General features: G+C 32.9%; 2 protein-coding genes across 2 annotated transcripts in view; one reads left to right on the plus strand and one right to left on the minus strand.

Annotated features, from left to right (window-relative positions):
- The window catches only part of LOC115236458 (sialin), a 19,217-nt gene extending 12,894 nt beyond the window's left edge, over positions 1-6,323 (plus strand). The window contains exons 13-14 of the mRNA XM_029808950.1: positions 4,888-4,993; positions 5,238-6,323. Of these exons, the coding sequence (XP_029664810.1) occupies positions 4,888-4,993; positions 5,238-6,114 (983 nt within the window). The 3' untranslated portion in view covers positions 6,115-6,323. The remainder of the gene's footprint in view (positions 1-4,887; positions 4,994-5,237) is intronic.
- Positions 6,267-26,777, minus strand: LOC115236451 (cubilin-like). The gene is given in 54 exon segments (XM_029808924.1): positions 6,267-6,423; positions 6,494-6,605; positions 6,854-7,095; positions 7,357-7,522; positions 7,692-7,932; positions 8,013-8,077; positions 8,211-8,285; positions 8,417-8,631; positions 8,905-9,067; positions 9,484-9,735; positions 9,927-10,104; positions 10,180-10,336; positions 10,530-10,724; positions 10,912-11,245; positions 11,485-11,620; positions 11,693-11,905; positions 11,975-12,204; positions 12,334-12,407; positions 12,569-12,808; positions 12,983-13,142; positions 13,237-13,348; positions 13,590-13,665; positions 13,802-13,948; positions 14,046-14,264; positions 14,419-14,600; positions 14,700-14,888; positions 15,049-15,200; positions 15,378-15,574; positions 15,667-16,038; positions 16,141-16,336; positions 16,588-17,096; positions 17,191-17,454; positions 17,555-17,825; positions 18,223-18,615; positions 18,718-19,205; positions 19,440-19,775; positions 20,295-20,455; positions 20,530-20,847; positions 21,054-21,279; positions 21,415-21,928; positions 22,001-22,194; positions 22,302-22,455; positions 22,592-22,942; positions 23,322-23,644; positions 23,961-24,174; positions 24,176-24,295; positions 24,405-24,647; positions 24,772-24,922; positions 25,215-25,318; positions 25,386-25,526; positions 25,620-25,676; positions 25,947-26,135; positions 26,212-26,341; positions 26,643-26,777. Coding segments are annotated over 54 exon segments (11,241 nt in total). The 5' UTR covers positions 26,711-26,777; the 3' UTR covers positions 6,267-6,391.

Below are 26,777 nucleotides of genomic sequence, written 5' to 3' on the forward strand. Positions count from 1 at the left end.
TATATATATACATTGATAATCAAAGTATATATCATACATAAATACTTCTGTAAATATTTAAGATTTATATATTAATGATTGTGCTGTTAATGTTTTGTGGTAATATATAATACAAAATAATAGTAATTTTTTTTCCATATGAAATTTATCAAAAACAAATTTGTTTTAACATCTCAAAGAAACTATAATTTTTCTATTAAATAAATAGATTTTAATAAAGATAAAACAAAAATTTTGTTATGTTCTTCAATATTAATTCCAATCTAATTCATTAGTTTCGATTTACAGTTCACTTCTTACTACACATTTATAATCACATGAAAAAATGTAATTTCTTATATAAAACATTTATATTGTGCGTTTATATATATAATCAATTTTTCTCTCTTTAGACACCTTTGTATTAACTTATTATTATTATTATTAGCGCGCAAAATTCATGACATCTTATGTTAGCATTTCTGTAAAATTGAGGACCAGGAGCGCTAAAAGTAGAGACTGTATTATGCGAAATGTTATTATATTCTAGAAATATGTTAGATATACGACACATATGAGACAATTTAATTCAAAATATATAAGTACATATAGTTTTATTAAGCGCAGCATTTTTATCATGTTCATGTGTGTGTATGTAATTCTTCCCTTCTTTCCAAAATACTAAACTATAGGCATATTATAATATGTTTGATATATTTTTTGAACTTAAAATGTTACAAATTCCAAAAAACAATTACCGATTTAAAAAGTAAATATTAGCAAGCTTATTTTAAAACAATTACAATTGCAGAAATGATGCAATGACTTGTCAAATGTAGTAAGAACAAGTTTAACTTGATATAAATGTCTGAAGCCAAAAAAAGATTGCATATTATATTATTATATATTTAGATTACTTGAGATATATTACAAAATATTAATATTCTTGAATTTCAAAGAATCTATGATTGATGCATGCTATATAGTAAATTCATTACTTTTGTACGAGAAATTTTTGAATAAATTTTTAGAAAGTTAGAAATGTTTTATAAAAATAATTTTGAACAAATTTGCTTTATTCCTTCCTTTGACAACATTTGGAAATTTTAAGAAATAAATTTTCATAGCAATATGTTTCAATATATATCTCTATTTGCGAGAAAAATTTTGAATTATGCTAACCATTTTAAAATAATAAGTCATGAAACATATTTATCTACATTATATATCGTTATATCTTTCCACAAATGCCTTACCTGTAAATTAAAATAAAAGATAATTTAACACTCACCAACACACGATGCGCAGCGGCGGAATTGCGACACTTGATCTATAAAAAACCAAATATATATAAATAATATAAATATTTTATTACAAATAATATTTCACACAAGTATATATTTATTTCTTATAATAATCAAAAATATTGAATATGCGTAATACATATATTTTATACATAATACAAAAAGAATGCAATATGAGAACCTTGGGAAAATAAATGATTAATATGTAAGTTTTACACTCACCCCCACGGTTGCTCCGCCGTTACCTCTGATGCCTTTCAAATCGTCCGTTGCTGCTTCTTCACAACGTTTATATAATCACTCGCGATTAATTACGATCGCGCACATAAATGACTGAAATATGATTTCGTTGCGCTTTACACGGCACTCCCGAAGTTAATCAAACACGCACTTTGTTACTTATATTGCAAGGAAGAATAATACGACAAAAATACTACCGCGAGAAACTACAATTACCGTTACCTTCCGCGTCTTGCAAACGATAGAGGGAATATGAAAATTGCGCGCCCAACTTCATGCAGACGCCACCTGCCGCGATGACGCTACATCTGTTTCCATCTTCGTCACAATATACGCTTGTCTGTTTCTATCTTCGTCACACTATATGCTTGCGCATAGTTATTTTAGAGCAATTACAATTTCGTATTATAATATAAAAGAATGAGTATATAAATTAAAATTATAGATAAATATGCGAATTATATCCAAAAATATGATTGTTAGTATATTTATAATGGATTTTGGTCGAGTAAATTTCTCGCGAAATAGGTGTCTTCGCCAAATTACCGATGCACGAACGACGAATTTATATACCGATTTATATACGAATTATATGACTGACAAATTCTAAAATATGGAGTTAATTACTACCGTATTTATACCAACGCGTAAAGACGCCTCTCGGAATTTATTGTGTAACCGCGACTTTTTGTTAGTGACCAAACGAGATGAATAGAATCGGCACTTTTATTTTGAGACCATGCGACATGATGTAATTAATAAATTTAATGGCTAATTATATATATACATAAAAATTACGATAAACACTATGTGATGTATAAAATGATTAAAATTCGATATCGTACGCGCAAACATTTCGAACGTACCTCGCAAAATGCATGTATATGCATATAAAATATAAACAGCCGATGTATCACGATACGTGAAAATGTACAACAGTAGGTATCGCGTAAAGTTGACCGCAGCAGGTGACCACATACGAAGTTAATCGCGCAATTTTCAAATTCACTCTGCCGTTCAAAACAACGTATGGAATGAGTATAAAATTTGTTACTTTTATTATTTTTATTTATTCTTTATTTGCGTATGTAATCATTTACCTTCGCCAGGATCGGATGATGCTATTTCGCATCATTGCAAGTAATATTACGCACAAACAATATTTATGTTTATTTCAACGAAAAAATATTTAAAATATTAACATTAACTTTTTGTTACTTGAATATAACGATTAATACCGCTTGATTGAGAGCGTTTTGAAATATATTGTTACTTGAATTTTACTTTAATAAATATGTTCCGATGTTATTGATGTTGTGATTTGTTTTATGTATATGAGTGTAATTTATTTATTAAAATTGTAAACACAATTGTAAAAAAAACAAGAAAATAACACTTATAATTTAGTATAATTTTAATAAGGCAATGATGTGCGCATTTATTTAATAAAAGAATAGTCTTTACGAGAAAGAGAAAGAATAGATTTTAGGACTATTATAGTACTAAATTGTACTATTTCTGATATTAAAAAACAGGATTATATAGCCCTTTCTTCTTCTTTCCATCCCTGGCTATGTGCGCTCTTTAGAGAAGTTTTTTTTATGATGATATGCAAATATCATTTAAATTTATTATTTAATTCAGTCATAGATATCATAGAGAAAGAAAATATTTTCTTTAATGTTAAGTTTTTTTTAAATTAAGCTTTTTCAAAGATACTTGGGATAAACACGTAATTGCGATTATTTATTACACGTACACCACATTTACACGTATATCATAATTTGAGTGCTTATTAACTAAGATCGCTTGATTGAGAGCGTTTTGAAATATATTGTTACTTGAATTTTACTTTAATATATATATAAATATGTTCCGATGTTATTGATATTGTAATTTGTTTTATGTATATGAGTGTAATTTATTTATTAAAATTGTAAACACAATTGTAAAAAAAACAAGAAAATAACACTTATAATTTAGTATAATTTTAATAAGGCAATGATGTGCGCATTTATTTAATAAAAGAATAGTCTTTACGAGAAAGAGAAAGAATAGATTTTAGGACTATTATAGTACTAAATTGTACTATTTCTGATATTAAAAAACAGGATTATATAGCCCTTTCTTCTTCTTTCCATCCCTGGCTATGTGCGCTCTTTAGAGAAGTTTTTTTTATGATGATATGCAAATATCATTTAAATTTATTATTTAATTCAGTCATAGATATCATAGAGAAAGAAAATATTTTCTTTAATGTTAAGTTTTTTTTAAATTAAGCTTTTTCAAAGATACTTGGGATAAACACGTAATTGCGATTATTTATTACACGTACACCACATTTACACGTATATCATAATTTGAGTGCTTATTAACTAAGATAACGTAAGAACAGACTTAAAATGTCAGCCAATCTCTATTGATATTAGATTAGATATCCTTATTAAGATATATTAGACCATTTAAACATATTAGTTTAGTATAACAGAAAATGGGAATTAGTCGAGAGATATAAGAAACGTAAGAGAAAGAGAGAGACAGAGAGAGTAAAATATTTAATAATATCTAAATAACATAAATATTTAAATAATGGAAACAAGATAAGAAAAGAGATAAAGCGAAAGAGAGTGGGAAATGTTTATTATCTTATCAGGGGGGGGGGGTTCCAAGGCATTTTAGGTCATGTCTATGATCATGTAAAGTCAGTCAGAAAGTTTACATTGACACTTGAACCTCGCATTTTGCGCACGTCACGTATTCGCTTATAATTATAATTTCTGTACAGATCTGGCTTAGATAGCATTCGCGATATCGACATTCTAACGACGGTAGTGAACATACATGTTTATCAAGATATTATTGACATTAATGACAACGTACGGAGATATAAGGGGCAAGTAATATCTGAACAGAGATAGTGTTCCGCCAGACTGGCCCCGTGATTATTTTTGTAAAGAGAATTAAAGTGTGATTTAAGTGGAATTCGCAAATTATCATACACACAATGCGGTAAGAGAAATATTTTATTTGAAGAATTCGGAAATATATATAAGATAGAGAAATTTGACTTTTGAAGAATAAAGGTTAACATATTTCTTACGTTGACATGAGATTTATAAGTTATGATAAATAATAGAAACACATTTTTCTGCTATAAGAATTTTTTTGTACATATTTTATTTATTGTTTTGCATAAAACATGCATTGTAATAATAGTTTGTTGTATCGATCCAACAAAATTTCTTTTATCATGACATAGCACTTTTATTTTAATATCGGCTTTGTCTCTACAATATGAGAAAACTTAAAAAAACGAAATTCGATTTTTATAGATTGTGGATATTGTTATCTGCGCTTTTATTAGTCGCAATATTTGCGTCAGAAGCTTTTGCGAAACAATCAAGCAAAGATGTGGGATCTAAAGGTAATGATGAGAAGCAACAAAAAGTCAATGTAGAATATAATACAAGGTGAGCACTTGATGAATAGAAAACAAAAAAAGATATCTATCTATATTTTTGCGTTTAGCCTCTTTATTTTATGTATTGCATCAGACTAAAAAAATTTAGAATTAAAAAAAAGATTCTATTTAGATCTAAATTAATAAATAAAAATATAAATTATTATCTTCAAATATATTTTTCTATAATATATTTTTCATTAATATTATTCATTGATTGACCCTATGTTATACATGATTGACTTTTTTTTTAGAAATAAACATCAATCGAAAAGAAAAGGCAAACATAATAAAGAAGAAAAACCGAAAAAGAGCAACTCGTTGGAACAAAATGTCGAAACTCCTTCCGAAAAATATTCAGAAGCAAAGAATTCTGATGAATTAGAGCAGAAATCAAAGAACAAACGAAGCAAACGTGAGAAAAATATTAAAGTGATAAGCAAAGAAGTAAATACAAATTCCGAAGATAAACCGAAATATTCGAAAGATAAGACAAAAACGGAAACAAACAAACAAAATAAGAAAGATAAGAACGTCAAAGAACAATCGAAAGAATCTAAGAAGCATTCTGAAACTTCGCAGAATTCTGAGATTCGCCAAAAATCGGAGAAAAGCTTGAAGGAAGGAAAGAACAAGAGAAAATCGAAAAATATTGAAAAAGTAAAACACATTAAAGAAAGTGTTGAGGTTCAAAACAAGAGAGTAAAGCGTTCTAAATCGGAATATTCTGAAAACGCTCAGGATGTTGTTGATAAACAAAGTACGAACACAAAGTATGATAGAAAAAAGAAGCAGGAAGTACCTAGAAAGACGGAATCCGAAACAACCGAGGAAGAATTAATCGAAACTGATTTGTTATCTGAAGATTTCGAGCAGGAAAGCAATATACATAAGAACAAGAAGGAGAAGCAGAAGGCTCAGAAAACATCGAAGGAAAGTAAGAAAAAGCGGAAGACAGAGCAAGAGAAAGAGGAAACCGAAGAGGAACAAGCCTCAAATTCCATCGAAGATGAAACTGTAAATAAAATCGAAAATGTAAAAGAAAAGGAAACGATAAAACAAAGCGAGACAGAAAACGAAGAAAATTGTCCAGTTCAGAACGACAAAAAGTGTACAGGATTGGAACAATAATATTGTAATATTTTGATATAACATTTAAAAATATTAAAATATCGAATAATGGAGAACAGTCATAAACTGTTTATAATTTTATATTATGTTATTTATGTTATTTTTATCGTATTATTAATTTGATCGTTTCAAATGATATCGCGCGAAATATCAAGCGATATTATTTATTTTGTTTATTTACAGTTAATTATACATCATAAATTTGAAAAGAAACATCTCTCTGCCATTACATTTTTAATTTATAAACATTACTTTTTACAGTCTCTTGATATTCCTTTTACCAGCCGTCAATTATGTCAATGGGATGAACTGAAAATATTATTTCATAATTATTTATATTATATTATATGGATTATATATATGATAATATTATACTTACGAGTAGATTGTGCCATAAACGTAATAACCCATCCCGTTCCAATATTGTTCACTGTCGAAGAATATTTAACGAGAATTCGATCAGTATCAATCTCCAATCTCGCTGGATCATCCTATGCAAAAAATAATATTATATACATATTCTTAATTGTGTGTGTGTGTATGTTACAGAAAAGATTTTGAAAACTCCAAAATATATATAAAGAAATATGATATAAAGAAAAATTAAAAGTTTAAAATATTTTTTACAGAATTTTTACAGAAAATTTTTTACTAGCATTTCTCTAAATAATCAGTTTTATCAATTGCACAATTGGTCAATGCAGTTTTCGAAAATGTATTATTTTACGGAATAACTTACCCCACCGCAAAAAGTGCTGCGTAAAAGTTCTCCGCTAGGAAGAACATCGTAAATTTTGACATTATTATTGCCGCAGTTTTTCTTCGTGCCGATGTCGAAGATGAGAAACTGAAGAATGATCCTGAAGCCCCGCGGCACGCTTACATCCCAAGTGCATACGGTATTGTTGCGATATATATTGGGATACAAGGGCGAGGTAAATCTGCCGCCGTAATTGAATATGCGACCGCCGCAACCTCGACCTGCGCAATTTCGTTTTTGAAACATCATATATACATCGTTTTAATGCACGCGACGTTTGAAACGACATCGTATAATCGGATTCTCTCGAGCGAAAATAAACCGCAACATTTCACGAGCGCGTATCTCGGTATTGCTGCAACCTCGTAAATCATCGCATTGTAATTTCTCCGCATCTGGTAGCACACATTAATCGGATACGATGGAGGAGAGGGAAAGGAGTGGGACACAGAGAGATTTGTCCCTCCCTACGTGCGTCATACCTGCATCCGTAGTCGTGTAAGTGATGTCATAACTTTGATAAGTGTTGAAGATGTTCTCAGTCCAGGAATGCAGAGTGAGTTTATTACCGGTGCTGAAAATTGGACTTGGTGTTGATGTGCTACATAACGTCGTTAGAAGCGGTCCGCTGGAGTTACCATCATGAACCTATGAGATGAAAAAATTTACTTGAAAATTAGACATGCATCATAAGGACAAATTTTGGATTTTTTCGTTAAAAATAAATTAACATCGTATATATAATCCTTGATTTCTCATATTTCTCAGATTTCTCATAATTATTCTAGCATAAGAAAAGTAAAGATGACGTATATACCTGCACTGCGTTCCGCGTGCAATGCTCTGAATCGTAAACGCTAAATTGATTGAAATACAAAGAAACGGTGTAATTTTCCGGAGCGGTGATCGTGATCCAGCAATTCGTGAATCCGCGATGAAAGATACGTCCTTGTTCACTCGTGTAATTTCGATCGCAATTCGCTGTGCTATATTCCAGCTTAAAACCTTTATGGTTATTCGATATCGATTTAAAAGTTACTTGCATGCTGTCGCTGTAACTGTGAGAGAAAAATTGATATGTTTGAAATAATTCTGATTTTAACCATATAATGATTTAGAGTAGAATAAATTGAAATACCTGTAATAATCGTGTGGCAATTCGCTACCACAATATTTGTACGAGGAGTAAGGTAGATGGCTGCCCTAAAACATAAAATAAGTATAAGTATAAAGTTTAAATAAAATATAAAATAAGATAAAGAACAATTGTATATAAAATGTAAATTAGCTGTTCTAGTAAACAAGATACATTTTATTGATAAGGGAAAGAACTTACCATCTCGACGGTTATTGGATGTTGGTTTACGCCACTATAAATGAAATTTGTCCCGAAGCCTTCGTTTACGTATTTCTAATAATTAAAAAAACAATAATCTTACATATATATATATTAGAGAAAAAATCACATTTTTCTCTCTAAAATACATGTTGTGTCAGCAAATCATAAAGATTAAGAGCGCTTATTCTTTATTAAGTACTTACCCCATCCTCACTAATTTCTAGATACTCGTTCTCGCACTTGTTAGACTCTGCCATATCGAAATCTATAAATCGAATTCGCAGTCTATCACTGTACTTATCAGGATGCCGTAAAATCCAGTGACATTGTATTCCAGTTGTATGCATATCTGGATAATTCGGAGAAGTGAGTATTTGCGCTGTTTCGTTTACTACTCTAGTATTTAGGCCACACAATGCTGTAATATAAGAAAAGTATCATCAAAATAACGCTAATCAAAGAAAAAACAAATTTGTAATCGAGAATACAATGAATACAGGAATTCTTAGTTAATTGCAATATGTTTTCAAGTCAACAGAAATAACAAAAACTCTGATAGAATAAAATGATAAAGATATCGAAGTATTAAACCATCTACCATAAAAAAAATTACACATTCAAATCTATTTTATTGTATACAATAATATGTGTAATAGTGAATTGTCGAAATAGTAAATACGAAATTTCTTACAATCAACTATATCTAAGACGGCCGTTGCACCTGCACCTTCAGTAGTGCCGTCACTATAAAATCTAATCCACAGCGTATTTGAAGTAGATATTATAGGAAGTGGTGGTACATTTCCACAAAATTGACCTAAAATTCTGGCGTACGATCCAGCTCCATCTCGAAACTGAAAATAATAAAATGCACGATATTTCCTGTAGTATAATAAATTAAGACAAACATATCAAAATTTTGTCAGATTAATGTATTTTTCCTTTGCGATTTGTCTTCTTTTTTCCATTGCTAATTTTAATTTTCTAATCGATATTATGTGTTAGAAAATAGCAAGAAACTGTTTATTTCAATTGTTTTGTACTATTTTATTATCTATCATGCGATATTGCATTAATATACACTGCTACAATGCAATGTTATCGGTTTATTTCTTTCAGAAATATTTATCACACGCGAGTGCAAACTTACCTCGAGATAATCACCGTTGCATTTATCAGTTTGATTGATGAAAGTATAGTTACTAAAGTTAGTTTTTATAGATAGTTTATTTCTTTCAGAAATATTTATCACACGCGAGTGCAAACTTACCTCGAGATAATCACCGTTGCATTTATCAGTTTGATTGATGAAAGTATAGTTACTAAAGTTAGTTGAATTTCTTATATCCATACTATTGATAGTAAATCTAATATTTTTGTCTGGCGATGTAACCACAGTCCAATGACACTCTTCAAATGATTGATAAGTTGCCGCTTGCTGAGTTTTAAACGATTTAGATTGAATCGAAGTCATATTGATAGATCCTCCGCAACCATCGGCTGGACTTGTTGTAAACAGCACCTAAAAAATTGTCTATTGTTATTACACATTATTATCCAATGTTAGCAAAATAGATAACGGGAGAGCCGGATAATGATCGTAATAAGAAATATACTTGTCATTAGTATATTATAGCGATACTTGTCATTATCAATTTTGATAGATCTTTTTTAATAATATAATTAAGTGACATTAAGTAAGATAAACAGTACTTTGGCCGTGAAACCCGCGAAATGCCTCGTGTTGTCAGAGTTAAAATTGACGACCATAGAATTGGATTCGGATTTAAATGTTGGTAAATGTTCGGTCAAGTTTCCGCAAATCAGAGCTATCCGTTTATCAAATTTAACCAAATCACCTTCGTAAACGGCGACATTGTCGTAGTAGCAGCTGCAAAAATTCACGATAATAATTGATAAGGTTGTATAATACATATAAATAAATATGGATCCGTTAAGAGCTTACTTTGTGCTGAATTCGAGGATGAACTTTTCGAATCGTATAAGTACGCTCTTTTCTTGCGGCGCTTTAATGATCCAAGTGCAATTCATACGTCCGAAATATTCTTCTCCGTGCATCAAAGGCTTGAGTTCGGTTGGATGTCTAATTATACCACCGCATTCTGTTAATTACATTGATTTTGTTATTTTTTAAATCTTTCTGTAATTATCTTATTAATTCTCTTATCACAAAATTATGTTATATGTTAACCGCGTTAATTGTATTCTCTAGCAATTATAGATTATTGTTTAGAATATGATCCTCGAAATCATCTATCTTTATAATCTATATATGAAAACTCATGAGAAACTTACTGTTGAGGAAATATTTAAATTGGAAACCATTTCGCTGACCATATTTATCCGTCATGAAGATAATCTGCATAGATGACATAGATTTCATAAGTGGCGGTTTCTTGTTGCCGCAATAAATCTCCACACTTTCCGATTCTATCCTATACACATTTTCCGTTATGACCGTGACATTGTCAAAGCGACAATCACCGTGACCTGCCAAAATTAATTTTACTTTAATTTTGCATATTTTCTTGTTCCTTTTCACTTTAGAGAACTTTATTCATATCTCATACATTATAGCTTCATAAAAGGCTTACTACATAAGCGCTATATTATGCTTGCAGTAGCACATAATGCACAGAGTTTCATCACAGGTTGAGAGGAGGAGGGATTTACTCACCGCGCTCGAGTTGAAAGTCAGTGAACTGAACGATAATGTCCTCGTCTGGCGCGACGATGGTGTAATTGCAGAACGCGTTCGGTGGATAGAAGTTTGGATACGAGGGCGATTGGATGATGTTAATTCTCTCGGTCGCTTTGAAAATACCGCCGCAATTCTCGTTCCAGACAGCGCGGAAACCGTCCGATTGTACTGCCTCGTTTGAATGAAAGATCACCTTCATGCGGTTTGACGTCGAGTTGAAGGGCGTAGGTCTGTTTCTGCCGCAAACCTTGCCGAGACTTTTCCATTCACCATTGTTATTATCTCCGTCTGCTATGATCCAATCAAATATCTGCATAACATAGTGTTATCGTCAATAATTTTTAATACACAAAGTTTCTAATACATTATTACGAAAATATATTATTTTAACAGCGAGATTATAAATAAAATAATGATAATAAATATTTAACATTTATCATACATATGTAATATAAAAATATGATAAATGTAATATGATAAAAATGTCATAATTGTGTAAAATAATTTAATAATGAAGATATAATAGATAGTTTAAAATGATAGTTAGACCTGCACATAATCTTTCTCGCAATTAGAACTAGTCTCCAGACTGAAACGATCGACAAAAGTTAAGCCTATGGAATATCCATTGTCACCAATTATTTCCCACGTACACTCGCCGTTGTTTGGATATTGTTTGGGAAATCTACAATATTTTAAAATTATTATTAAGCTATCTTTTTTTCAAAGCTATATTTTGTTATCAGTAAGTAATTACTCGGGCGATGTAATTTCGCGACTGCGACCGCGTAATGATCCACCACAGCCTATGTTGACAGGTTCCACATTAATCTCGAAATCGCTTTGATTCTCCGACGCGTAATATTCTATCCACAACTGATTCGATATGCTACTTATATTATATTTCTGAAGTTGGCTCGTAGCGTGCAAGCAGTGCTTTGCGACTTGCGGTGACGTTGCTCCGCCATTTCTAATTATAAACGAATGTAGATTAAATCGAGGATTAATCGAAAATAAAGAATTTGATAAAACAGCCTACTTGATAATGAGGTAGTTCTTGTCACAATTATTTTCAAGTTCAAGTTTAGTAAAAGTGAGTTGGATTGTTTCACCATCGGGATAATTTATATGCCAAACACAGTTTATCGGATAAGAAATATCCTTTGGCGGTCTGATGGTGTGAGTTGGACCACCCAAAATACCACCACACACTTGCCATTGATATTGCAGATTAAAATTTGCATGTTGTCCATAAGTGCCATTCATTATCTAAAAGTTAATAGATATAAAAATTCTTTTTTCTGCATTTAATATTAAACGTGAATAACCTCAGTTTACGTTTAAAACTTTTAAGACTTCTATTTATAAATAATAAAATAAATATTAATGACATATTACCGTTAACATATTGGCCATTTTCGGGCTTCTTAAATATTTTGGTTCCGTTAGATTCCCACATAACATTCCAACATCTGTAATATTTAGTGATTACATTTTGTACATTTATAATGCACATTTATAATTGGTTGACTTTTATGTACTTTTTTTGATAATTGCTATCAAAAAATATAGAGAAAGAGAGAGAAAAAAAACTGAGTGAGATTGAGAAATTGAATAGTATCTCTTGTTTTACCCTGAAGTTCGATGAATTGATTATAAATGCAATTTCTTCTAATAATATTTGCATGATTGTCAGATCTGCCTAAATAGCCGGTGACTTTTATTGTCAGTGTCATGCGATTGTCATAGATAGGACCGATCATATTTTCGGGTGGTTCCAATGTCCAGTAGCAGACATACGAAGTTTGATTAAACGGCAGATTTGTAGGACCCGTTATATTCCCTTCAAGTTGTCTCAGATTTCCACCACAAGCTACGGATAATGCGTTATCAAAAAGAAATTAATAGATTGTATATGTTTTTCCTTATATTTTTTATAGTAGTTATACGAAAATCAAATATAATTGAAAAATATATTTCTTTTTACATTGCGTTATTATAATGCATGATGTATAAATTATAGTCAATAATGGCTTTTGAAACTTACGAGCTGGAGCTTGAGATGTATACCGAAGTTTAAAACCTCGGTGCCCGGCGGAGGACCAATAGTTGATAATCATAGTATTACTGGAGCTCATAATCTCTTCTGTATTAGCGCTTTGTCCTAACATTTTGATCTTTGATTTAAAGGTGAAATCATTATAGAACTGCAAAGAGAAAAAAATTATAATATATATTCTTTCCCTTGAAATAATATTCCTTATATTTTATTGCCATATGTTACGTATTGCCATCATTTACCGAAAGTGCATAACCCACTTGTGCAGGTCCAGGTTCGTCAACGACGTCTATATCCAAAACATTTACCACCACTTGATAACCCACCGGTAATTTAATTCGCCAATTACAATGTCTGCAATATGTCATCAATGTTTTGTGTAAGCAAAACTTGTGTTCAATAATATTTTAATTTTCAACTAATCATTTATTTTTTTTATTTATTTTAATAAGTATTTATAAAGTTATTCATCAATATGATTTTATAATTTTTTGTACAACAAATGTATTCTTAATTTTTTATTGAACAGATGTTTGACGTGTAAAATATTCTGATAGTTTAACGAATTTAAGTCCGTTATTTTTAAATAATTTACCTGGCTCGTGTGCGTGGATTAGGATATCCGATTGACTTAATTATTCCACTCATTGCGGTTAATAAACCACCGCATGCTACAAGCAAATATAATACGACAATATGATACAACATAAAATTCGAGATTGTGCGGATAACATATCGAATAAAGTTTATAATTGTGCAATTGAGAAAATGTAATTTCTTAATAAAGTTTGTTTTACGGTTACTAACTTTCTTGACTAGCGGTAAAGTTTAGACTGAACCCTCTGTAACTGATGTACTCCCTATTATCGCTCTGGAAGTACACGTATGCTTCGTTTGTCGATGTCTCAATCACATCCGGTTTTTGAAGACCACAATAAGTTCCAATTTCTGAGACTGTAAAAAAATATTGTCTTAAACCAATCACCGTCACGATAATTGATAAAAGTAAATCTAGTCTACATATTATGTAATCATTTGCGTCATCACTTACTCGTATTATTTTCTGCAAGTTTTTCTTTAATTGTCACGTGATCGGTCCAAAGGCAGTGGCGTAAACCAGGAAGATATATGTCGCGGAATTCTAATTTCATGGTATGATCTATCGGCCCTATTATCAACCAGTTGCAAGTCTGATTTACAGGATAGGAATGCGGATAATTCGGAGACGTGATAACGCCACTGGTACCGCGGAAAATTCCACCACAGACCTCTAAAAATAGTAAAAAAATTACGTACATATATTATCAGATTTAGCGTAAATGCATACTTAATTCCATAGAAGATTCTTTCAAAGCTATTGTGTTTTGACATTATTTAAAAAATTTATTAAGTACATTGCTTTAAAAGCGGTAAAGCGCATTTACCTCCTGATGTAATTTTAGCTTTAAAGCCATTTTTAGGTTCTGGCAAATCCGTATAAAAGTGAATATATATCATGTTGCCGGTGGTACTCATACTACTGGGTGGTACGTCCTTGCAATATCTTCCCATGAACCTTGAACCACCAGTTCCGCCATCCCTTACTTCAACATATTCTCTCTCACAGCTAAAAAAATATTAATATGATAGAAACATCATCTTTACAGTGAAGATCTTTAATTAAGAAATTCGTTTTATTTTTCTCCAATATAATCTTATATCTCACTTTTCGGAATAACTTAAATCAAATCTCTCCAAGAAATGGATAGAAAGCCTTTCACCAGCTGGAGCAATAGCTGTCCAAGTACATTCCGCGAAAGTTGGAGGAATGTTGGGATAGTTGGGGGATGATATTTCCCATTCTTTCTGTTTATTTGTGAAAACAAATTCACCGCCACAGTTCATACTTACTTCTCTAAAATATAGAAAGACAAAATGATATTAATGTAGAACTAAAATAAACGTTTTATATATTATAAATATTTTATAGAGAAATATACATATAAATATACACGTATAATTGTATTATGCGTGCGTATGTGTACTATCAATATAGAGAAACATGTAAAAATTACCTGTAAGTGAGTTTAAAACGATATAGATAACCTGTGCCAGTAAATTTAACATAAAAACGATTTCCAGTGGTTTCTAATTCCGGTGGTGCTATATTGCCACAATATTTTCCATTGCCTAACAGAGGCGAAATCATTCCATCTCCATTTTTCAGCTAAAGAATATATAGATTATTTTTAAACATTAAATTTGCTTTCATATAAATTGATTTTTGTTTGCAAATACATATTAATTAATTAATTTTGCAAAATATTATACATAAAACGTTAATATTTTGTTTGTGATTTTATTCACACTAAAGATGGATAAAAAATATAATGTGTTTACTAACCAGTAAATAATTATCACCGCACGAATGATCAGGTGTTTCTTGTATCGATATATCGGTAATTTGAACTTTAATTGTTCTACCGGGTTTCACCGTCACGAGCCATTCGCAATTGAAACGCCATGTGCGAATTGCTCTCGTGAAAGTGGAATTGTCATACTCAATCACGCCATTGGGACCGGTCAAGTTACCTCCGCAATCTAAACATTAATGTCAGAACATTTTTTATATAAATATTTTATTGCAATGAAAAGCTAATCTTGTTAAAAGATAAAAATAAGGTATTCAAGACCTCGATACACATATGCGTTGAAGCCGGTCTTATTAATAAACGCATCTGAATCAAATTTCACTGTCATTATATTGGTCCCTTTGATATGAACCCAGGTGGAGTTTGCTAAGCATAATCTACTTAGCAGATTAGCATTACTCGTCGATGTCAATGCGTATCCAGAATAAACGGAAACCGAATCCGCTATACAATCGCTACTTTCTTCTAAATTCATGGACATTATCCTCAACTTCAAATGTGTCCCGGGTGGCGATGTGAAAACCCAGTTGCAATGCAGATCGGCAGCATAACCTGTTGGCCAGCCAGGAGAGCTGAAGGTATATGTGTTGTTGCGCTCACCCATTAGAGCTATTTCTTTGTTACATTCTGACACTGTTGAAAAATAAAATTAATTGAATTTGCTATTAATATATATGTTTACGTTATATATATATTTATGATAAAAACAATTATATATATATACAGCAAACTTACATTTAATCTCTTTATTATCTTGAGAAATATCTCTTGGTATTTGAAGCCATGTGAGATCGAACCAATTTCCCTGTCTAAGAAACTCAGTTGTCATCTTGATGTAAACTACATTACTGGATGACTGTACTGGATCTGGTAAAGTATAGCCGCATACTTCTAATAAACTTATTGCTTCACTATCATACCCATCATATATCTAACCAAAAATCGATAAAACTGTTTAATATATAATTTAAATTACACATAAACCTTCCAATTTCATTAATCGTAAAAGACCGAAAAATTAGAAGAGAACATTAATATATAAATATATATTTACTGATACATATTAAATTAATATTTTATTGTATAAAATATTTATTTATATATATCAAATATATTCGCATTTATCTTTCACAATACATGCTTTCTATTTTAAGCTTTATCGCGCTCGATGATGATACTTACTTTAACGTTAGAGACGCATAATTCACTTTTTTCTATTTGCAAATCTGTGAATTCAATGCGTATGATCGAATTCATTTCGACGGTGATACGCCATGAAAACGTAGCTGTACGCCTATAAGGCATCGGATACAATGGCGAGGTAATGCGTCCCGTAGGTCCCTCGAGTTCGTTCCCTCCGATAATATTATACTCGCCTACGAAACCTTTGGCGGTGCCTGAATCGTCGCTCTTAAACTTAATCCATAATCTGTTGGAGGATGTAATTGCCGCGACATCTTTGCCGCAGGAAATGCTAATAAGCTTTCCAATTCCGTTGTCCTCCCGTATCTCGAGGTAATCCAAATCGCAATTTTCGCTCGATTCGATATCAAACTCGGAGAATGAGAGAGTGATCTTATTACCGGGGGATATATTCAGCATCCAAATGCATTCTGCGTTCAATGGATAGCTGTTCGGATAACCCGGCGAAGTAATCATGCCTTGTTCAGAAGTGTAGTTTCCACCACATGCTGAAAGATATAAACGAGATTATAAAAGCGTCATCCAACCTTGTTTGTAAATCTTTTATACATCATATCGTTATATACTATATTATTGACACACCTGTATTCAGGACGGAATAGCTGGCGACAAAGTGGCCGAAGAACTCGTAACGTACAAATAAGTGCAACGTGAGCGAGCTTCCGGTACTCGTAATTGGCGGCGGCGTGACATTGTTGCACCATTTTCCTAAAAGCGGCCCGTCTATGCTGTCACCCTCGAATATCTGGATATAGTCCCAAAAACAGGGACTTAGAGAGGGTTCCCATTCGGTACGTCCAATCGGATCGATCTCCATATGTGTGAAGGTAACAGTCACGTGATCGGCTACAACGAAAAATGATATTCGGAAAATAATTGGTTGAAATTTAAGAAGAAATACATGTACCCATACAAATATGTAAGATAAAAGTTGAATTATATTCACCTGGATTTTCAGCTATCAATGTCCACGTACAATTAGTGTCGTCTTGTATATTGGTATATCCACTCGAGGGTGTAAGAAAACCGTGATCTTTCACGATTATGCGAGCACCGCAAGCTCTAACATACTGAGCTTTGAAACCTTTGGCTGTAATCATATTATCGGTTCGCATGGCTACTAACATCTGGTTACTAGTCGAAATGTAGGGCGGTGGCAGTCGATTGTTACAATGCGTTCCCAATAAGAGATCATCCGTTGTTGGTCCGTCGAAAATCTAGGAAAATACAAAATACAAGAGCGTTAATATTTATTATTTGAATATAATAGCTCTTTGATCGCTGGCTATTATATAACTTATAATTTTTCAAATTTTTCTGACACTAAAGAGAGTACAATCGAAAATTGAAACGTTTGCGCTTTATATTTTATAATTTTAATTCTATTTATGATTTCTATAATTCAGATTTTGTTAATTTATATGTAGTGCTTTAGTTTTTTAATTTATTAAATATATCGCGTGGTTTTTGTTTTTTAGATCTAATTATATGTTACTAACATTAACTGCTTCTTTTGCCCTTCCTAATTTTTGTTTATTATTAGATCTAAATGAGAACACACTCGGAACTTTACAATGCATTTTTATAATTTATTTTAAACATTATAACACATACCTTAACGTAATCATCAGTGCAATTTCTACTGTACTCCATATCAAAGTCTAGGAATGTGAGATTTACAACGTGATTGGTGTCGACTTCCAGCAGCCACTCGCAATTCTGATCAAGCGGATAATTTTGCGGATAATTAGCCGAATGAATAATACCCGAGTCTGTTGTAAATTTACCGCCACACTCGATAGGAACGCTTCTATAGCTTGCGTTGAATCCTCGACCAGCGTAAGAAACATCCGACTGAAATTTTACGAACATTCTATTTCCAGGACTAGTGTAGATCACTGGTTTTTCTGAATAACAAAGCTCGGCCAATTTCGGCGCCTCCGCGTCGTTACCACCGTAAATTTGGATTTTATCGAAGTAACAGCCTTTCTGTTTTTCAGTGTTCACCTGTAAAAGAAAAGTTTTAATTTTCAAAGCATTTACAGTTCAACTTGTTAAGACCATTTTAGTATAAATTTGCAAAATTGATATATCTTTAGATAAACTCACTTCGTGAAAAGTGAGTTCAATGCTGTGCATATAATCCACTTCAATCTGCCATTCGCAAACGATATTCGCCGGATAAGCAGACGGGTACCCGGGTGATGTAAATGCATCGTACGGTTTATTTAAATATCCACCGCACCCGTGCACCGTCCATTCGAGTCGAAAGCCATCAAAAGCAATAAAGGAGTCCGTCATAAATGTTATAAATACTTGATGCTGTGTCGAATTAATTTTTGCTGGAAGCTCCGCTCCACAGAATCGACCTAACTCGGTGTTGGGATTGTCTTTATCGCCTTCCATAATTAGCAGATAATCATATGTGCAAGCGTCCAGTATGCCTCTTTCGAGATCAAAGTGCGAAAAAGTTAGATTAATCGTGTTGCCAATTGGAGCCTCAATTGTCCAACTGCAGTTTGTTGAGTGCTCATATTCGTTGGGAAAATTCGGTGATTCTATCACACCGTAGTAGCCGTGTAGTTTATTGTGACATTCTATATCGTAAAAATAATGTTTTATTATAAGTAACATAATTATAGTTAAAATAAAAATTAATAAAAAAATTGATTCAAGTTTTTATATCAATTAAAATGTTATACTCTAAAATTGACAATATAGAATATCCTTATAATCAAAAATTTCTTTAGCGAAGCGCAAGAGATATTTTTTTACATATTGCTGAATTATAATTACGTAGCATCAACATGTGTAATAACATGCATACTTACGCGTTTCGTATTTCAGATGGAAACCGCGGGAGGGAATAGAAAAGTCGCTGCGAAATCGAATGGTCATTTGATTGGATTTAGATTGAATAATCTTCGGATACGTGGTACCGCAGTAACGTCTTCCATTTGTACGATGAGTAATACCATCAAATATTTCGATAAAGTCATGTCGACACTTTTCGTGTTCCTCGAGATCGAGGTCGACTATTACGACTTGCACCAAACTACCCGTCGATACGGCTATCTTCCAGTAACAATCTGCATTCAATGAATAAGGCTCGGGATAATTTGGAGATATAATGTCGCCAGTGACCGTTGTCATCATACCACCGCATCCTAAAGTAAAGCATATAAATTTAAAAATTAAGACAATATAGAACTTCATCAGAGTTTTTTATATGCTCTTATTATAACTTAAAAATATATTTGAATCACTTCGAATCTATAACAGAAATCTTGAATCATTCGGATTATTATTTTAAATCAAGAAATTTTTATAATCCTGAAAATTTTTAATGGGTATGGATATCGAGAGTGTGTGTGAGAGAGAGAGAGAGAGAGAGAGAGAGAGAGAGCGGATATTATAATTTCAATCCATTTCCAATTTTATACATATACCTAAATAACTATATTGTTCCCCAGAATCTCTTGAATGTTTTAGATATTTAAACATTTTTAAAGAAAGATTTTTTAAATCGATTTACACACAAGAGAGTTTTAGATCATTCAAAATTTTCAAGATTGTTAAAGAATTGTTAGTTTTAAATAATATTTAAAACAATTTGAATTTTTATATGATTAAATTACTTGAAAATTTTTAAAAGAAATATTTAAATGTTTATTACTAGCTGCTACCTTCTGTGGTGCTATCCCATTGTATCTCGAAACCTTGGGATGATCTCGAGAAATCCGAGACGAATCTAATGTACATTTGATTGGTTTGACTTGGTATTTCAGTGGGTATTTCTGTGCCACAGAATTTGCCGATTAGTGGTGCGGAATCATATCCACCACTCCTGAAAAAAAAATATAAAGTGACTTTTTGTATGTATAAAAAAGCAACGAGATTATATAATTTTAAATTAATTACCTAATTTCTAAATAATCGAATGCGCAATTCGTATGTTCCTCCAATTCAAAGTGATTAATCGTAAGCATGATTCTGTGTCTGTTTTGCGCTTGAATAATCCAAACGCAATCTTTCTGGTACGGATAATGTTCAGGATAATTTGGCGATCTAATAACGCCATTTGGTTTCAAATAGTGACCGCCGCAGACCTTTGTAACATCTACGAAAATGTATGTGGCGGTAAATCCGTCCCCCGAAACGCTCGAGTCAGTGTGAAAGAGTATAGTAAGTGTACGTTCCTGTGTCATTAAGTCGGGTGGTTTAGTATTACCACAATATCTAAAATATATAATTATCACATATATTATATGTAAAAGAAGAAGCATTTTTTGCAAAGCAAAGTTTGAAATAAAATAAGCGTAGGTAATACGACATATGATAGTAATAATAATATTGCTAACTTTTTTAGATGACAGCAGTAATATTATTTTTTTATTTATAACAGTTAAAAAAATAAAAGAATTATAGGCACTATTCTGACATACGTGGCTATTATATTTTCATTAGGCGTGGTGTAATTTTCATAAATGTTGACATAATCATGGACACAATTAAAATGATGTTCCAAATTAAATGACAACCAAGTGAGATGTATTATGTATCCTGGTGGTGCTTGAATGGTCCAAATACATTCTTCGTTATCGACATAAACTCCATTTTCAACGGGAGATTGAATCACTCCGGTTGATTCTTTCAGCAATCCGCCGCATCCTTAATAAGAATAATAATATCAGCTATTTTCGAAGGCCAATTTTTACGCAAGAAGATTCAATTATTAAAACCACAATATACAAATAATAAATGTATAATATCCAAAGTTATTATTTCAAATTATAGTCTACTTACTGCGATCGATGGTTGTGTAATTAGCTTTAAAGCCTCGACCCTCGATACTAACGTCGGTTGTGAATTTTATGTACATAGAATTATGTGTGGAATAGTAAGGGATATCTGGAATTTGTTCGCCGCATAACGTAGCGAGCTTGTTTGCATTTTCATCATCACCGTCATAAATCTCGATGTAATCGTAATTACAATTCGGTGGTTCTCTACCTTCGATGTCCATGTCTTCTATGGTTAATACAATTCCTTTATTCGACGGTTGTATAATCTCGTAAATACACGTTCTCGAGCTATGATAAGTATCTGGATAGAAGGGTGATTTGAGAATTCCGGTTTCCTCGTGGAATTCGCCGCCGCATAAAATATCGTAGGACAATGTGAAACCTTCCAATTCGTAAGACCAATCGGATTTAAAGATCACGACCAAAGTGTTTGAGCTCGACTTGATCGCTGGCGGCATATCCGATCCACAGTATCTACCAAGTAACTGAGAAAATCTGTTAGGTCCGTCGTAAATCTGGAAGAGTATAAATGAGATTAGTTACGTGCCTTCTCGTGTATAATAAAAAAATAAAAGCCGAAAGATCACCTCGACAAAGTCAAATTGACAACTGGAAGATTCTTCAAGATTAAATCGCAACCATGATGCTCTGATTCGTTCGCCTGCTGGCATTTGTATCTTCCACTCACATTCCATATTTGGTTGATAAGACGACGACGATTGGCCGGGCGAGTTTATCATTCCATTTGCACTTGTATAAATTCCACCGCAACCAGGGACACCTGATATTACAAATTATTTTTGTAAATTAAGGATTTTTCAAATTATCAAATCATTATCAATTATTCTAAAACATTATTAATTAACAAATAATTGCTTCAATGAATACCTTCAATCGCCGAATAATGGATTTGAAAGCCAGTGTCTTGACCAACAGCATCAGAATGAAAATGAAGAGTCGCTTCAAAAGTGGGTGTGATTAGAGGCGGTGGACGAGTGTGATTGCAGAAAAGCCCTAAACGTTCTTCGTCTAAACCTAAAATCTATGTAGTACCAAAAATAAAATCAAAATTGACTTAAGAATATTTTAAGTCATGTGTGCAAAAAAAAATATATAATCTAGCAAACTACTTATGTAATATATACTGGTCGATTTATAGAGTAGCACTAAGAATTTACCTCTACGTAATCGGCATCGCAATGTTCCTCGAGCATCAGCTGACCAAAATGGAATTGAATTCTTTTCGATGGTTCAACGGAAACTCTCCAGAAGCAGTCCCTATTTGGAGGATATCTTCCTGGCGAGCCTGGAGATGCAATAGTACCATAATCACCCTCTAAATTGCCTCCGCAAACAGGATCGATGCTATTCCAATGCAAAGTAAATCCATCGTGAGATATACTGCTGTCCGAGTGGAACCATAAGTAGAGGGTATTATGGGACGAGACGATATTTCCGTTTCCATTAGGCAATGTGTGACCGCAAAATCTATTAATCATTTGGCTACCAGCATTCCTTCCGTCGTGAATCTAAAAATGTGCACGTACGTTTTGAAGAAAATATGCATTACTTTATCTTTTTCTTCTTTATATTTCATATTTCTTTTCAAATTCTTTTTATCTTATAGTTTTTTTTTATATTGTAATTCTTTATAGCAGTACAGTTTAAAAGTGGGATTAAACAGTATATTAAGAGAATTTACACATAGTAAAAATTTTATAGAACGAGAATCAAATCAACAATTGAAACAATTGTTCTACTAGTTTTGTCCAAGAACACAAATATATATACTGTTTAACATATATAGTTTCTAGATTTTACAAAACTTATAACTTTACTACAAAAATAGAAACAAGAAGTTGACAAAACTTTTAGAACTGTCGAATGCGATGTTAGCACATATCACACCTGTAAGAAGTCAAACTTGCAATCCGTGGACTGTTCGAGATTGAAAGCAGTGAAGGTGATGTTCAGAACTTTAGAAGAATCCGTAATTAACACCCATGCACAGCTCAATCCGTGCTGGTAAGTGCTACCATCCATGGGAAATTGAAGTGTTCCTATAGGATTTCGTGACACACCGCCGCATGTTTGTCGCGGTGTCTCGCATCTGTTTCCCGTAAAGCTAGATGTACACTGACACGTTGCTTGTCCATTTAAAACAGTGCAAATACCGTTGTTTCGACACGGATTCGGCGAGCATGGATCGACCGGTATGTTACATATAGTTCCTAAATATTTACAAAAGATAAAGAGAATATGATATATTATGCATAAACGTTCAATATTTTACATTTTACTTAAATAAAATAAAACACTTCTAGCGAGATGATGTAATTATTTTCCGCGACATAATTTTTAAAATGTCATTTCCGACTTCGTATATTTTACATTTAATATTTACAATATTTGCAGTGTGTATTCGTCAAACATGAATTAATCTCGTATCTTACTTATTTGAAGAGATGTAGGAAACAGAGTGTTATAGTTTACGAGCAAGTTTATAAACCTATTTCTCCCTTTCCATCTCTCTTCCCTAATACGTACCTGAATATCCCGGATTGCATGTGCAAGTGAAGCCATTTGCACCGTTTGGCGCACATGTGCCATACACACAGGGGTTGTTAGAGCACGCTGTATTAACTGACACATCAGTTAATTGACAGCCGTTCGGTCCCATTCCGTTACCTATGTAACCCGGCGGACAACGGCATAGCACGTAAGAACTTGAAAGCGATGGATTTTCCCTACATGTAGCGAACTTCCCTACATGTAGCGAACGGATGGCATCCGCCGTTGTTGATGGCGCAACCGCCGACAAAAATGCAACTGACACCGTCACCGCGATATCCTGGAGGACAGGCCCCGCACACCCTAGAACCCTGCAATTAAAAATGTCGTAATAAAATATAGATTGCTACAATAGAGCGCAGAACAATGATAATTTTATATTATGCATGATGTAATATAGAATGTCTACGCAGCATTTACCATCGTGTTCATGCATTGCACGTGAGGCGAGGTACTGCAACCGCCGTTGTTAATCAGACACTCATCAATGTCGGTGCAATAATAGCCATTTCCGCTGTAACCGTGCGGGCAGGGGCCGCAGGCGAATGAACCGCGTGTATTGTGACACGATACCGGTGGATTTACGGAACAGGGTGGATGGTACGCCGCGCATTCATCTACATCCTTGGTGCAAGCTGGGCTCGTACCATCGCTCTCCCATCCCTAAGAACGATAAATAAAAGGCTCAGCGCATGTCGGCTACGCGGATACCGGTTTATGCGCGAGTTCTGCGCGAGATATAGGTTGATTGAAACCAACGTTTAAGATGAAAAATAGAAAAGCGTACTTGATCGCAAATGCATTTATAGCCCAACGAAGAACTACTTTTGGCGACACACACACCATGCTCGCCGCAAAGCGCCTCGGAATTCTCCGTATTGCAAATCGACGTTTTCTGCGTGCAATGAAGGCCGAACCATCCCGGCAAGCAGTCGCACCTAGTATCAAACTGGTATTATATACAGGCACATTTCAGTATATTTAAGAACCGCACCACATTGATGTCAGAGTCAATGAAATTATTTAAAGTAATAGAATTAAAGAAAATAGAAGATTTAAAGTTATTTAAATTATTTACAAAGTATATTATTTTTGATAGAATTTTTTTATGCGAGAAACGCTTATTATAAATTTGTTAAAAAATCTATAATCAGATCAAGATGTTCAAGGTGCGATTTCCGTTTGATATTAATTACTGTAATGGAAAATGTAATTATTAATATTGCACACCGATAAGATCCAGGTAAATTACGACACGTTGCCCCATTTTGACATCCAAGTTCCGTACCAACGAATCTTGCGCATTCGTTGACGTCCGTCATACAATTCGGGCCCTAAAATTATCGTGAATTATCCTCATAAAATTTTAACACGCTCTTGTCACACAGCGAGCTTACATACCTCCCAATTTGATGGGCAATGACATTGATAGGCATCATAGAGATCCTCGCATGTACCGCCGTTTTGACACGGGTTACTTTGGCATTCATTTTCTCGAAGCAGAGTTTGCATAGCTCTCAGTGAATCTTCTAATGCTTTAAACTGAAAATTAGATATATTTGCACATTTTTAATTTAATTATATATAAGTCATCGTTAGTATATAATTTACGATAAATTTGCAATGTATACGTACTCGAATGTTGATACGACGAATGCTGTTTCTCATTCTAGGCGGCAATGGATAAAAACTCTAAAAAAATATCACTTTGTAAAAATAATCTGACACAGTAAATATCATATGTAATTTATTTTTTTTTAAATTTCAATATCTAACTATAATTTTTACCAAAACGCAAAAAATTAAGTTAGTAAGATAAGTAATGATTTCTCTTTTTTAATATTTCCATACGTAAAATAATATTTATGTTTTCGTTAGCGCACTTTGGTATGAAAATATATTGTAAAGCAAAATATGCCACTGCAAGCTGTTGATTCAATATCGCGCATTGTATGTTCTTACCGGATATATTTGTGATCTGTTTCCTGCGCGAATCGTGTCGTTTACGTCGATGCTCCTCTCGAGCAGAGCGACTCTTCTCTGTAAACCTGTGGAGCCTGTCACTATAGTCGTTAACTGGTGAAGAGAGCTCTCCATCTCGGCTAAGTATCCCATCCGCCACCTGTCAATGACCCGCGTCGCATTTTGCGCCTAAAATGGGGTGGAGATCTATGCGTTAATTGATTGTATCTCGATTACGCTGTACATTTAGACGTATGCTCATTACCGCCGATGCTACATGAAGTAAATTGATCTCATTGACATTCACGTAACCGCCTCCTATTATCTTCAGGGTGATGTTTCTGTCCTTCGCGCTGGAGATTACTAAATGTCCATCTTGGGACTCTAGAACAGGTCTGTGAAGAAAGTTCGTATATATTTATATAAAATCGTAAAGAAACGAAGTTTAAGAGCAATAAAATCAAACATAAAATACTTTTATCCGATTATACATATCTTATATAAATCTTATCAAACTTTTTGTGTATCGTTCCGTTGATACATATAATCAAGTCGCTATTTTTATCAATCATATCGATTATATGTAAATTCACGATAATTTTTTTTTACTTGACTCAACATGTGATGAACGTTATACAAATGCAAATGAGAAATTTATAAAAGGAGGATAACAAATTTTCTTATCACAGAACATACCTCTCGTCCATCCATGCCGCGCAGAAACTCAAATGTAATAACAAGAACCATCTCGGTGTAAAAGCCATGCCAGTGGCGGTTTGAAACTCGGTAAACTAAATATTATCCAGTCATACCTTGTTACACTCTCGCGGA

The sequence above is a fragment of the Formica exsecta genome, unplaced genomic scaffold (genome assembly GCF_003651465.1).
Source record: "Formica exsecta isolate Colony F162 unplaced genomic scaffold, ASM365146v1 scaffold111, whole genome shotgun sequence".
Classification (NCBI taxonomy): domain Eukaryota; kingdom Metazoa; phylum Arthropoda; class Insecta; order Hymenoptera; family Formicidae; genus Formica; species Formica exsecta.